Source organism: Phyllopteryx taeniolatus, chromosome 8, assembly GCF_024500385.1.
Source record: "Phyllopteryx taeniolatus isolate TA_2022b chromosome 8, UOR_Ptae_1.2, whole genome shotgun sequence".
NCBI lineage: Eukaryota > Metazoa > Chordata > Actinopteri > Syngnathiformes > Syngnathidae > Phyllopteryx > Phyllopteryx taeniolatus.
Genome location: NC_084509.1, coordinates 3,407,142 through 3,422,848, shown reverse-complemented (window position 1 = coordinate 3,422,848; position 15,707 = coordinate 3,407,142). Strand labels below are relative to the sequence as shown.

Below are 15,707 nucleotides of genomic sequence, written 5' to 3'. Positions count from 1 at the left end.
CATGCGACATTGCCGTCCAGAAGAGCGCAATACTGGGAACAGCTAAGATCCTGCGGACAACTCTCAAGCTCCCAGTCCTCTGGTAGAAGACCCGAGTTTTAAGAAGATGGGCAAAAAAAAACAACAACTATATATATATATATATATATATATATATATATATATATATATATATATATATATATATATATATATATATATATATATATAGGTGGCACGGTGGACGACTGGTTAGAGCGTCTGCCTCACAGTTCTGAGGGCCGGGGTTCAATCCTGTGTGGAGTTTGCATGTTCACCTGTGTGGGTTTTCTCTGGGCACTCCGGTTTCCTCCCAAATCCCAAAAATGTGCATCTTAGGTTAATTGAAGTCTCTAAATTGCCCGTAGGTGTGAATGTGGGTGCGAATGGTTGTTTGTTTATGTGTGCCCTGCGATTGGCTGCCGACCGGTTTAGGGTATACCCAGCCTGCTGCCCGAAGGTTGCTGGTATAGGCTCCAGCACTCCCACGACCCTTGTCAGGATAAGCGGCTCAGAAAATGGATGGATGGATATATATATTGTGAAGAAGTCGCCGACTTTCTTCTGAGTCAATCACTACAGACCTCCAAACTTTATGTGGCCTTCAGATTAGCTCAAGAACACTGCGTAGAGAACATGGAATCGGTTTCCATGGCTGAGCAGCTGCATCCAAGCCATATATCAACAAGTGCAATCCAAAGCATCGGATGCAGTGGTGTAAAGGACGCCACTACTGGACTCTAGAGCAGTGAATCCGTGTTCTCTGGAGTGAAGAATCACGCTTCTCCATCTGGCAATCTGATGGACGAGTCTGGGTTTGGTGGTTGCCAGGAGAACGCTGAATAAAAGCGGAGGCTGAGAGCCAAGCCTTCTCGTCCAACATCAGTGTGTGACCTCAAAAATTCCCATAAACACTCCTAAATCTTGTGGACAGCACAGGGTTCCCAGAAGGTTTGAAGCTGTTATAGCTGCCAAGGTTTGAGCGACGTCATATTGAACGCTAAGGATTAGGCATGGGATATCACTTAAATTCATATGTGAGTCAAGGCAGGTGAGCGAATACATTTGGAAATATGTACGTATATATGATATCATTTGAATTATTTCATTCTCTCACACAATGAGAATCGAAAACTGAATCAATGAAGAATCGAATCATGACATGGGATTGATAATGAAATCGGAATCGCTCAATCATATTACAATTTAATAGTCATCTTTAAATCCCTGCAGCCACTGTCTAATAACACCATCATCTGCTGTATATGGAGAGGCATGCATGGGGGGGTGGCTGTATGCTGATCTTCTAAAAGCATTCAGGCCATGCTTGTATTGTTGAGCTAATGGTAACAATGCAAGTGATCCATGCTCATAAAGCAAAAATCTCCACTAATCTTTTCCTCTCTGCTGCAGTTGTAGGACCAGCACAATATATCCACATCATTACTCACACACCTACACACATACACACACACACACCTACACACATACATGCACACACGCACACACACACACACACACACACAACAACTTTTACACCAGGCATCATTTCCTAACTACACACACATGCACGCACACACACACACACACATTGAGTCCAAGCACATTATGCATCATTAACCAAGCGGAAATGTTGGCTAACCTAAGGTTAGTAAGTCTGTCTTGGTCAGCTGAAAACTGTGTGGTTGCGCACACTCATAAACACACACTAAAGTGCATATACAAAAAAAGTCTATGTATATTTCTTTTTAGAAATCTACTTATATTGTAAGTGACAACTGTGACAACTTAAAATCATCACTTCAATACACATATGATTATACACAAATAAATGCAAAATTAAACAATAAACACAACACAAATCCCAAGGGATAGTCTTGCAAATGCTTTTCTATAATTCAACAATAATGGCAGTCCCTTTATGTTGATTACAGTCAACATCTTTTTATTTTTACATGACAACTGGATTTCTCTCAACTTTGTCCCTCCCTCTTGCACCACTTGACATGTTCGTAACCCACTTAAGGCCTTTTCACACTGCAATTGACAGCACGCGGTCGACAAACCCATTCATTGTGCATGTGCTGCGACGGCATGAGGACGGAACGTTGTGTCACAACGCGCTGTTGCACCTCCAATTGAAACGTTTACAACTCAGGACCTGTGTCGCTGTAACATCAGCAAAAGATTTTGGCGGACTTGTTCATTCAACTTAAATTAACAGTACATAATAATTATAATATTAATAATAATATTAACAATAATAATTTATTATTTTTTCATTATTATTATTATTATTATTAATAAAAACTCATGATAGCAATGTTTTTTATGATTGTTTTATTTATGTACAACACGTTTCAGCTTCAATTGTTTTTAAAATAGAATAATAAATAAAATAGAGCTATGTTTATTTACGTGTGAAACAACTCCCTGCTGTTCCCCTAATGTGGAATAATGTTCAGGTGCATGCTAGCATGTGCATTATAATGTACAGTATATCCTATATGCATTATCCATAAGCACAGGGTTTTGCATCAGGCTGACCTCGCTTATAACGCATAATCTAGTCCTCCTACAAGTAGGATACACTTTGCTTCAGTATATGTTTGAAGCATCAGTGTTTCCAACTTGTGTGTAGTGATCACTCAGCATCCTTTTGACCTCCACTTTCTTTGCTCATCCCGAGTTTTCATTCATCACCACTGCATTCATTATTCTTTAGTGCTTATTACCCCTCTGCAGGGTCAAGTGGAACCTGGGCCTATCCCAGCTGACAAAAGGTGAGAGGAAGGGTACACTGTGGTGGACCGATCACCACCATGGCAATATAGTGATGGGTGATATAGTGAGATACTGTATGCTGTAGATTATGTATGCTGTATTCGCACCTATGGCAATTTAGAGGCTCCAGCTAAGCCCACATAGTTAATTTTGGTCTATGACAGGATGTCAGTGAAAATAGTATGAGGAAGAGCAGGTCCTCCTTCTTATGTTTCATTTAAAAAAGTGCTATTGAGATTGCAACATTCTGCAATCCTTAACCGGTAACAGTTTACACTCTGAACCACCACTCCAGACGGCCCATTTAAAATGAGCTGGTGGTACACTGGTCCACCAAATTAGCAAAACCGGGTCTAGCGTGCCTCCTAGCAGAGTTACACCAAGTGCAGTGCTGGATTTGCGCAAGTCACGAAAATTGAGCCCTTTGTTCCTCAAGCAAGTGAAAAAATATGCCAATGGAACTAATATCCATCCATCCATCCATTTTCAACACCGCTTATCCTGGTTAGGGTCGCGGGACGCTGGAGCCTATCTCAGCTGACTTCGGGCGAAAGGCGGTCTACACCCTGAACTGGTCGCCAGTCAGTCACAGGGCACATTAGCACTCACATTCACACCGTCACTGAGTGGGAACTGAACCCACACTGCCCGCACCAAAGTCAGGCGAGTGTACTACTACACCATCAGTGACAGAACTAATATTCTTATTCTTAAAATAATTTAGAGAAAACCCTCAAAACTGCCTTAAAATAAGTACAGTAAGATGTTTTCACTTGAACTGAGATGAATTCACGAGTTAAGATTTTACGTTTTTGCAGTGCACACACAATGTAATGTTATCCATTTATCAAAGTTTAAAGTAGTCTGGCCATATTCCTGGAGTTCTGTACAGTGGTGCAAGGAATAAAAAATGAATAAAAATCAGTTGGAATAATTCCCCTCCATATGAATGACGGAAAGAAAAAAATACATTGAAATTATATTCAGAACACAAAATATGTAAGACCGCATTTGTTGTCAAGTGTCATCTCGTTTGTAATAGCTGCACGAAGAAAATATGCTAATTAAAAAGATGCTGCAGTAAGAAATTCTAAACAGGCCATTCTGAAATGTAAAGTAGGCCTCCTACTGCAGAACAAAGACTTATATGGGCTATTCACAACTCTAGCCGGGGACATTATGCTCCATATTTAAGTCTGTTAAATGATTCCCCCCCCCAGTTTCTGAAATGAGTGGGAAAGGTTCACTTTGCTTCCTTACATAAACAAGCCAAGACTGAAAGCAAACTGATTGCTGTACAGATTGAACTTTTTTTAACATTACAAAACTTGCAACATATTCAAAAAGGAGACAGCCAAAGTCTCAGTGGACTCAAATCATTAGGCAAACAAAACCACTTTATAGCTCAGACAGCATTCTCTTGCTTTCTCTCTGCTCCAACACACCAGGTCAGTTAGCGTGTTGTACTTCAGCACTGCTGACTGATGTACAGTATTGAAGGTATGTTTCCATTTTGGAAGGACGGACTCTTCTCCTTTCTTTTTGATTTTGGTCAGTTATTTCCATAAGAACTGATTGAAGGGACAATACCACTGCATCATTTAATAAGTTCTGTTCACAGACGGTGGAGACAATCATAAGTTAAAAATGCATGGTCATATACAACAATGTTTCAATTGTCTATGTTATTGTAAGATGAACAAAAGTTGTTCAACACAACAATCAGGTTCCAATAAAATGGAAAAGTTAACTTTTTTTTTTTTTAATACCAATCGAACCCAAAAGATCTCATAACATCATCAAAACTCAGGAGAGATATAATAATTGCCTCTATTTGAATGTGATACAAATAAAACTGTGACCTGTATTGTGAGACCATCTATTACCTATAATCTATACCAGGGGTGTCAAACTCATTTTTGATACGGACCACATTTGACACCTGTGATCTATACTGTATATTATTTACTTACTTACATTTAACAGAAATATACTCTAAATACAGTACAGTGAAGGGCAGCAAAAATGGCGAAATAGACCAGTGTTTCCAAACCCGGGGTACCCCTAGGAGTACGCGAGCGCATTGTAGGGGGAACGTGGAAACCGTCTTGGACAGGTGTCACGGAATATATGTACCATACCAGCGTTACGTATTCAGGATTTAAAATAAATAAATACTTAAATAAATAAATCAATAAATAGGCGGCACGGTGTACGACTGGTTAGCACATCTGCCTCACAGTTCTGAGGACCGGTGTTCAAATAGCCTGTGTGGAGTTTGTATGTTCGAACAAATATAATCATAATTATTAATAATAAATTATTCATTGATTTCTAAACGTAGTATTTATTTAACTACCAAAACTCAACTTTAAATATAACTTAAAAGAATCAATTAGTAATGAATCAAATAATTATATATTAAAAAAATAGAAATAAGAAAACAATAACTAAAAATAAGTACAGCCATGGCTAAAACATTGGCAGGCCTGGGCTGACTGTATTGTATTTATCTCTCTCCCTCTCTCTATTTCTCTCTGTGTATCCATCCATCCATCCATCCATTTTCTACCGCTTATCCGAGGTCGGGTCGCGGGGGCAGTAGCTTTAGCAGGGACGCCCAGAGTTCCCTCTTCCCAGCCACTTCATCCAGCTCTTCCGGGGGGATCCCGAGGCGTTCCCAAGCCAGCCGAAAGACATAGTCTCTCCAGCGTGTCCTGGGTCGTCCCCGGGTTCTCCTCCCGGTGGGACGTGCCAGGAACACCTCACCAGGGAGGCGTCTAAAATGCTCCTCCCTTTGCATATCCATCGTCATGATATGTGTTTTTGTTGGCGTCCATGGTCTTTCTTGTCTGGGATTGCAAGAGGGTCTAAAATGCCCCTCCCTGTGAGTTTATATAGCACTGTACTGCAGAATGTTTGAAAGAAACTTTGTTAAGCCCGTAGAATGATCAGTCAAACTTCTAATAAACCGAGTGAGACACATTCATAGTGAGTACATAGAGGCTACACACACGCATACACAAAAAGGGGATTTGGCATATTTGTATGCACCACCTGCACTAAACTGCAACTTCAGCATTACGGTCAGACAGATTGGCTTCTTCAGCAAACTGGAGATAATTCCACGTTTCCCCAACGGCATATCGCATATCTCACAAACGAACACACATGCAATGCACTGCAATTAAAAAAAAATAAATAAAAAGTGGTCACAGCTTTTTCTCACTGCCTTCATGACAGTAACTCTCTGCTGTCGACTCTCGCTTTGCTTAATTGGATGATTACAGCTTTTCTCAATGACAAAAGAGCAGAAAATCACCACTTTCTCCAAGTAGCGCATCCGTCGTAATCCTCTCATGAATGACTCTATGTTCTCTCACCCTTCCCTAAACTTGTTTGTGTGTTCTCCCTCTCATCAATCGTTATCACAACCTGAGCCCACGTTCACTGTTTTCTTTCAACCTTTTGATCTCTGGAGGCATTCAGAACTAGAAATATTGTATATAGTTGTAGATGACCACATTATGCCCACCTGCATCCAACAATTCTCTGTGATACAACATGTACAATGTATTCAAATTAAACTGTTTCACTTTTGTCTTACGTACACTGACTCACCACAGCTTTATGGCTACATTAACAATCTAATCATGTGTATCAAAAATTTGAATGCAGAAGCCTCGATAACATTGTCTCCTAATTGCTCATTTAATATGCAAACTTGAAACCCACTGCGACTGTTTTCTTAATGTGAATGAATGTATGCTATTTGCATGCTTTGCTGCAATAAATTCTAATATAGAAAAACTGGTGAATTGGTATATCAAGCGTTTTTTTTTCACGACAATGTTAAATGCTAAAGGACTCTTTGTGTCACAATACTTCTCTATTTGATTCAAATCGGATTAAAATGCTTTAAATCAAGACGTACAGCACCAATCTAGCAAAAACTGTCTGCACAGGCGACAAAATCCAAGCCCATTGCCACAGGTGAACACAATAAATCACATTGCAAACCTTACATTAGTGCGGACATGAAGAACAAAGTCGACAATGGGAGCAACAGTATCAGGATGAAGACAGAAAATCACTAGCAAAAGAAATACACACGAAAACCCAGACACACACTTTCTCTATTTACCATTCTGAAGTCTTGTCGACACAAAAACCCCCCGGGAAATGTCGAAAGGCAAGGTTAACTTCTGTGCAAAATTGAAACATCTCTGACAGCACAGGGGACAATTCAAACAAGTAAAATGTATGTATTTTTGCATTTCACACAGAAGAGAAACTGTCAGGCAGTCTTAAATGAATCCCAGTGGTTGCCATTATTTAATATTCCAGCAAAGTATGAAATCCCTTGGCGATATTAGTGCAGGATAACAAGAGGATTTATTAGGATAAAACCACTCAGCACGGTGCAGTGAGCCAAAACAGCTGTGAGTGAAACATCATAGTAAGGGGAGTGTTGGGGTCATGCGGTGGAGGATGGACCTTTGCCAAAATGTCTAGAATCGTGCAACTTCAACACCTTCAGTGATCCCCAAATTGTGTTTATTTATTTTTTTCATGGGAGGGTAAAGGTGAAAGTTGGGGCTAACTGATGCATGATTTTTATTTTTTAATCAAGGTGAGTGCAAAATGAATTTGCTGACTGGTAGTCATGGAAAAGAGAAGCTGTTTGGGTTTGGGTGTGTCCCTCAAAAAGATCATATGGAGCACAGAACAGATGCTTTGCTCTTAAAATTGTGATGTTTGATACTAACAGTATTATACAAGCTTCATATTGCAAGATAATGTCCTTCTAGCCTAATGGGAGAAGTGTTACTTGATGTTCCATTTTATATGTAAAGTTACAGTTGCGAAACAATAATGTTTCAATTCGGAGTGATGTCACATTAGCGTGATTATGTGCGAGAAAAACGCATGTTATGTTCCCATTAGTAAAACAGGTTTTTGTTAAGAGGAATCAAAATGTTAGTCGCATTTCTTTCCCAAATTTTGGAGCCTGCACTGTGAAATCATTTTAGTTAACAGCGTGTTCCTGTGATTGGAGCTTGTTGGACATTTTCATTACATTGTCAACATTCTGCAGCCACAATACATTTAAAGCAAAAAATACACAAAACTGATACATACCGGTAATATACAAAGCAACACCTTCAATTATGTCAAATGTTGATTCAGCGCCAACCTGTTTATTCTGCCATTTTAATAACTTCGCTGGAAAATATTGAATAGACAATAAATTGCAGAAATCTATAACGTCAAAAATGCTGCAAACAGGCCATTAGCAGGTTTCGCTCTCTGAGTTTAGTGTTTATTATGAATTAAAATAACAAAAAGGTAAACATAATTTGTGCATTATTTTAATACTAAATTAAGCCTGCTCAGTAAAGCGCATCGTGCTTGTGTCGCAACAACACTGCTACTTTTGGGGCATTACAGCTATTATACTGTATAGCTTCTTTTCACTCTTCACCTCACTCGTTCTTAACTTACACCATGAATAACTGTTTAAAAAATGAACACACACACTTCTATATATATATATATATATATATATATATATATATAAAACATGGGTGTCATTGCACCTGCACATGTTTTATGAAATCCTTATTTCTTTCTCATTTAACCTTTAGATGGTGGATGACTGGTTAGCACATCTGCCTCACAGTTCTGACGACCGGGGTTGGAATCCGGCCTCGCCTGAGTTATGGAGTTTGCATGTTCTCCCCATGCCTGCATGGGTTTTTTCCAGGTACTCTGGTTTCCTCCCACATCCCAAAAACATGCATGTAGGTTAATTGAAGACTCTAAATTGCCCGTAGGTGTGAATGTGAGTGTGAACGATTGTTTGTTTATATGTGCCCTGCGATTGGCTGCCGACCGGTTTAGGGTGTACGCTCGCAGTTACTCGGATAGGCTCCAGCATACCTGTGACCCTAGTGAGGATAAGCGGTGTAGAAAATGTAAATGGTAACCTGTAGTTTTCTACTTAATGTAGTGTTATTCTTTTCTGTGTTCTTTCTCTTTATTCTATTACTCTATTCCACAAAATTCTTGTGAGCGCAGGCTCCTGAACTCGATAGAAAATAAATTATTCTATATTTTAAGGTTGATCACACATTTTTATTTCAAGCCTACACATCACTGATCTTTCTGCTGTGTGTGTGCTATCTGCTATGTGTGTAATCAATGCAGAGAAGTCAAAGTAAAATTATATATATATTATGCAGTTGGAGTGACACCTGTGTTGCTCCATATGAGTCCAGTTCAAATGTAAACTGATGCTTACTTTCTGTACATTTGTCAACTAAATTCTCCTGAGCCGACAGAGTTTAAGGATTCCACCAGCCCCAGCGATGATGTCACACCTTCGATATGTCTCTTGAACAATCACACAGTCTTCAGTATTGCTCCACGCACTTTTACGTGACATCAACCCTCCTGACATTTGTTTGAATGAGTTTCTTTTTATTAAGAAGGCTATACCAGACGCATAATCACTATACATTGATTCAACATTACCTTTACAATTAAAGTCTTCACTGAAATTACAGAATAAATATATGCACATTTTTCTTCAAATCTTTGTGTGAGAGAGAAAACATTAAAAGTGCCTCCTACAAAGCTGTTAGTGGGTGATGATGGGGGCGAGGGCAGGATCCAGAGGCAATTGCGTGGAGAATGGGGGTTTAACAAAGTGCATGGAAATATCCAGAAAACCTTGAGCGTTGTCTGATAATAATATTCACAAATGTTTTACCATCCGTACGTCATTGGCGCATCCTTTATGAGAAGCACCCTGATATAGACAGAAGTCCTAATTAATAGTAACAACCATATTCATAAGATATAAAAATTAAATAGAACACTGAACTGTTAATGCATTGCAGTATCTCTGTTCACAATGTGATGAATTGCAACCCCCCCCCCCCCCCCCAACACCACTCCCACCCATCATCTTCCTGCACTGCAGCTAGTGCATGCAGCAAACTGCAGTTCATATTAATATTTGTTTTATCCTTTCAATGATTTCCCATAGCCTTAATGTGCACGGCCTCCGGGTCTTTGTACATCCTAGTGCGGGGTAGAAGAGACAGAGAATAACCCTCCAATTCAGGGAGACGTCCTGCTCCCGTGCGTCATGGGAATTCCATAAACAAAGGATTTCATTGTATTTCAGGATTGTGGTGGGGTTTTTTTTTTGTTCGTTTTTTTTATTCCCCAGTGCCCCTCTTACTCCTCTAATACACTTTTCTCAGCAAGTAGAGATATTTATATTATAAAAATAACAGATGCTGACATTGCTGGCTACTCTGAAAAAAGGCACTTGATTGAAATATCTGAGAACAGCCTCTCCCTCGATAATGATATGGGCGGCACTGTAATGTATTTTATTTCATATCATGCTGCCTTGTCCAGATTGACTTTCTTCTAATATTGAATTTGGGTTGTTGTGTATTCAGGATAACAAATTGATTATGTCTTGCCTTTCTTATCTGGGCTACAAATGTTAAAACCGATACGATTTTTCCAACACTTCGAGGTAATCCGGCTTGGTTTGAAGTTTGGCCCTTAACTCCAGGTAATCGCTTTGGGACGGGTCGGGGTAGCCGCCTTTTCCTGCCGTGAAAAGCAAAGTCTCCTTCAGCCGAGCATCCTGTTGCAAATCTGGGTATTGCATGCCAGGTGGGTGTGCATGTGCCACGTGCATGTCCTTTAGTTTTGGGGCAGTCCCATAAAGGCAATCTACAAAACCCACGGTAGGTGTGGGCCTCTGACTGTCAATGACTGTAGGGCAGAGCCCACCGTTCTCATGAAGCCCTGCAAAGTCGGCTGTGGTATGGTTGACAGCGACGATGGTGTTGAGTTGAGAGTTGGAGACAGCCAGGCTCCACTCTCTTTCTTTCTCTAACAAGGTTCTATAGTTGCTGCTACTGCTCTTGCCATTGTCTTTCTTGACTGAAAACTGCCCTCTGTCTTCATCTGATGTTGCTGCTATCTCCCCCTCCCGGGGCTTATAGATGGGGTTGTTACACATCTGAGTCACAGGGTGGGGGATGTAATCATAAACATGGCCATGGGAATGTGTGTGACTGGGATGCGTGTGTGTGTGCAAGCTGGAGGTCGGCTTCTCCAGTGTGCTTGTATTGCCGGCGCTACTCTGCCTCGGTGCGTCCTCAAAAATCCGGCACTGCATCTGGATCCCTGTCAGATCCACCTCTGACCGCTTCCTGAAGGGCAGTTTCTTCCTCCGACGAAGAACAAAGGCGAAGAGCCCGGCTGCTACAAACACAGCAGAGATGAAGAGGATAAGGAGGCTGAGGATGAGGACAGACAGTGGCACTGCGTCTCGTCCATCTGCCTCCCCCATACCAGTACTTCCTGTGGGGAGGTCATCCCTACCAGGCTGAGCCGGCAAAGGGCCTGAGGAATACTTAAGTTTGGGACAAAGGACTTCAACCTCTAGTGAACGCAAATCCTTACCAAAGGCAAATTCTGGCGTCTTGCAGATAACATCTCCGACCACAATGACAGAGGAGAGCTTTTCCAACCATTGTTTGAGGGGGATGATATCGCAGGAGCACTCCCAGGGGTTCCGATGAAGATCAATCTGGACAATTGAGGACAGATGCTCCAGGACTCCACGCACAGGCAGGGCAAGGAAGTAATTGTTGCGGAGGTTGAGGCGAGCGAGGTTGGTGCCAGCGAAGACGTCATCAGGGAGGGAGCGGAGCAAATTGTCATTGAGAAAAACCAGCTGCAGATTGGGCATTAGGGAGAAGGAGTTGGGCTGTATCTCACGTATAACATTGTACTCGAAGTAGAGATAACTCAACATCTGAAGTCCTCGAAACATCCCAGGGGTGAGCCGTTCAATGTCATTGCCATTCAGATATAAACTTTTTAAGTTTGGCAGGTTGATGAAAGCGCCCTCTTGCACATAAGCTATCCGGTTATTGCCTAAATGCAGTAAATCCAAACTTGAGAAGTTCCAGAAATCAGAACGGTAGATTTTCTGAATTAAGTTCCCACTGAGATATAATTTCTTGGCATTGAGAGGCCTTGGCAAAAGGTCAGAGATGTTGTGAAAGCTTTTCTCTTTACAGTTCACTGTTAGGCCCAAGTCATTGATGTGAAGGTTACAAATACATCCTGCGGGACAAATTATCGGGATTGGAGGTCTTGTCTGGTAGCCGGCAATTGGGGGCTGGTTGACACCTGGGTAGATGCTACGAGGTGTTGGGGGGTTCCTTGTGGGCCGAGGTCGTTTGGTGGGCTTTATTGCAGAAGACGCTGTGTTGTGAAAAGAAGAGAGCATGGAGGAAGGTTTGGTAGGCCACGTGTTCTCGTTGTTGAACGGGATGCGGGGAATTCCCAGTTTGGCCTCGATCTCGGAATCGGAGAGCAAAGGACAAAGCTCACTGCGCTTGATTTCCCTTAAGTCTTTCCCATGTAAATGGAATGGGTATTCACATGTGATTTCGCCCACCAGAGCAGTATAAGGAATCCTCTCCAGCCAAGTCTTTAGTTGAACAATCTCACACACACAGTTCCAAGGGTTCTCTTCCAGTTGAATTTCCATCAAGCTCCGCCCAACGTACTCCAACGTCCCCTTATAGGGCAACGTCTTTAGTCTGTTCCCCCTAAGGTCCAAATGTGTGAGTGAAACAGACCGGAAGAGATAATTGGGGAGTGCAGGAATCAGATTGTCATTTAATATAAGCACTCTCAATTTATGTAGGTGCCTGAATGCACCACTTTCTATCTTTTTGATAACATTGTAGTCTGCCTGGAGATACTCTAAACTCTGTAGTCCGAGGAATGTGTCATTGCGGAAAATCTCTAGTTTGTTCTCATGTAGGAAAAGCCGTTTGAGTATTCCTAACCCGTTGAATGCTCCAGCGTGGATGTCTTGCAAGGCGTTATTACCAAGATTGATAGATATGGCATTGTTGAGATGGAGAAAGCTGTTAAAGTAGAGCTTCCTCATGGAGTTTCTCTGCAGGTTGAGTTTGAAGGGCCGGCTCCATATCTGCGCAATCTGGCTCACATTTGTAAATCCTTTGCTGTCACAGTGCACGTGGAAGATGCCCTCTTTGACCTCGCAGTAGCAGGGCTCGAAGCACGGCTCATCGATCTCCTCCGATTCCTCTAGTAATGGGATCGGGGTGGTCCATCCTAAGGCTATGGAGCTCAGCAAGGTAACCCACAGCATCCTCGCTGACACCAGGTGGGTGAAGTCTGGGCTCCAGGAAGAGAGCCACTTCACAGCACTGCAACAAAGAGAAAAAGGGAGAATATAATGGGGGAAGGGAGTGATACACACACAGGTAAACACACACAAATCTCGCAAAATAAAGTTCAAGGTGAGACATGGCAAGAATTGGGGGCGCATTAGTGTCAGTTGAATGGAAAAGCGCTTTGAAATGAACACCACTGAATAATACAATATCACAGGAGACTATTTGCAATGTTGCTGGGTATTTCAAACGAAATGGACCGAGTACTCTCGGATGGGTGATGCGATATCCATGCAAGAGAAACAAATCTCCCGTAGAGTTAGCATCACCAAGCAGACCCAGGTCCATTTATAATACAGCAGATATGCTGCTAAAGTCGCAATAAATCACCTCAAAGATGCTTATCGCTATGAATAAACAATGGCAACACCAGGTGGGTGAGGTTAGTGGCGATAAGAGACACCGTCCCCTTGGTGTATTTATTACATAACAAGAGACTCAGTCACCTTCTTCTTAAGTAATGAGAGTAGTGGGGAGAAAAGCTAAACTGCAGACCAAAAGTACTGAATGAATGTAAATATTCAACATTTTAGAATAAATCCAAAGATTCCATATGATTGCTCTTGATATGATATGATTGGTATATAGGAGACATTTGTAGAAGCGCAATAGGTGCAAGATGTCTAACATGAAAAAAAAAATACAAACTGTAGGGGCAAAATTGTGATAAAATTAGAAAAAAAATAACAATACTGAATTTAAAAAGTAAATCAAGTAGTTTTCACGTGGATGATCTCACTCAAAAATGGAAAAAAGGAAAATTAACAAAATTATTTTTGGGGGGGAAAATGAGTAAGTAAGTAAAAAAATTCACGTAACGCACGTAATGCAACACAGACACACACACACACACACACACATTTTTGTTGTTGTTATTTGCCCTCAGTGATGGCATTTGCGTGTTATAGGGTCAAGAATTGTGGTCTGAGAGGGGCCTCAAATACATTTGTAGGATAACCTAAATCAAGATGAAGACACAAAGGGGATTCATTTTTTTAAAATTAATAATTCACTGAAAAGTTGACAATCTAAAATGTGAAATTCTTGTTCATTGAGTCTGTCGTGTAAGTGGTTAAAAGTCACACTTTAACACACAAGTGACTTTCCATCTACTCACACGTGCACACACAATCTGTCCCTCTAAAAATGGGTGCTGAATAATCCTGAGAAGATTTGCCAGAACACATCCGCTGTCCGTGGTTTTGATTAATGGAAAAAACAAAAAACAACTCCAATGAAAGGAGTGGATGAAAAGGGGGGAAAATATGTAGGAATTTAGCCTTTGCTCCAGAGAAGATGCACCAAAAAAATCCTCCAATCCCATGGCCTTGCTGCAAAATTCACCTTTTTTTTCTTCTCTTCATTGTGCGTGCGCTTCAGGATTCCTTGATTTCCATATTTTTACCGCAGATTTATTTGTTTGTATGTTTATGAGATAGAACACTTTATTTTAAGTCGTATGCATTGTATCAAATGGGATAGTATACATACTTAGCTTAGAGGGATTCCCAGTTCTTCATCCTCCGGTGGAGTGTTCTGTTTTGTCCCGCAGCGTCCTGCTCACTGTCCGATGCCGGGCTGGCGGGGGGGAAAAAAAGAACCAGAAGTGCGGGTGAGCGAAACATTCGAGAGCAAATAGAAGACGGAGCAGATATGAAAGCACAGAGTCAAAGCTTGGATGAGATGTGAATGTGGCACTGATTCAAAGTCCCCCCCCCCCCCCCCCCCACAAAAAAGTGCACTTTCAGTCCAAAATGCTGAAGACTTTATCTTGAATTGCAACAAAATGTCTTTGAATTAGTCCTGCCGAATCCTCTCTCACACTGAAAGCTTTGAGCTCAATCGAGCAGAGAGCACCCCGTTCGCTTGTGGAAAGTGATGCCAAGCATAATGCCGCAGCATTTGGTTGTGGCCAAAAAAGAACACTATTCCACCATCTTAGTGGTTAAAGTTGACATTGATGCATGCAAGACACACAAATGCACCCATATTTAAGGAGGCAATCACTTACTGCCTAAGATCTGTCAACTCACCTTAGGTTTGTGCTGCAGCTGGGAAGCATTGGGAGAGATAATAACAATAATAAAACAAACCAAAAAAAGAAAACAGGAGAGCAATACTTTGGATGCTGTTGGTTTGCGCTCTCTTCCTTCCCCGTCTCCCGTTCTCTGTCTCCTCACCCTCTCCCGTGGCTGTGGCTAAAGGAGAGGAGAAAGAGGAGAGATGAAGACGTGAGAGGAATGTGAAATCTCTCCCTCGCTCTCCGGTGACTCTGACACTCTCCCCCTTCTTCTTCCCACTCTCCTGTTTGTGCTTAAAATGCAAGTCCTCGACTCTAGCCCGTCCTGCTTCTTCTTCTTCTTCCTCCTCCTCCTCCTTCTCCTCCTCCTCCTCCTCCTCCTCCTCCTCCTCCTCCTCCTCCTCCTCGCAGCCGCCTCTCGGGTGAGCGCGCTCGACAACTGCGCAGCCGGGTGAGAATATGCTCCTCAGGATCACGTCCTCGTTATAGTTGGAGCAATAAGCAGCAGAAATATAGACGGAATCGCTCGGCTGCTTTTATTTATTTTCATTTGCCCCGGGCAAGCTGCC

The 15,707-nt window shown here is 41.7% G+C and overlaps 1 protein-coding gene across 2 annotated transcripts; it reads right to left on the bottom strand.

Annotated features, from left to right (window-relative positions):
* Nucleotides 1-9,881: 9,881 nt before the first annotated feature.
* On the bottom strand, nt 9,882-15,506 carry slitrk3a (SLIT and NTRK-like family, member 3a). 2 transcript variants are annotated; one of them, XM_061782756.1, is made up of 4 exons: nt 15,239-15,506; nt 15,152-15,169; nt 14,610-14,696; nt 9,882-13,091 (listed from the first exon to the last, which is right to left on the bottom strand). In XM_061782756.1, exon 4 carries the CDS (start codon nt 13,031-13,033, stop codon nt 10,328-10,330), a length of 2,706 nt encoding a protein of 901 aa, XP_061638740.1. In that variant the 5' UTR covers nt 13,034-13,091; nt 14,610-14,696; nt 15,152-15,169; nt 15,239-15,506; the 3' UTR covers nt 9,882-10,327. The 2 variants fall into 2 exon arrangements, with proteins under 2 accessions (XP_061638740.1, XP_061638739.1); XM_061782755.1 differs by having other exon boundaries at nt 15,152-15,506.
* Between the last annotated feature and the right edge of the window lie 201 nt (nt 15,507-15,707).

Coding starts and splice junctions, on each gene's coding strand:
- slitrk3a (XM_061782755.1), bottom strand. CDS start 13,033: ATGCTGTGGGTTACCTTGCTGAGCTCCATAGCCTTAGGATGGACCACC.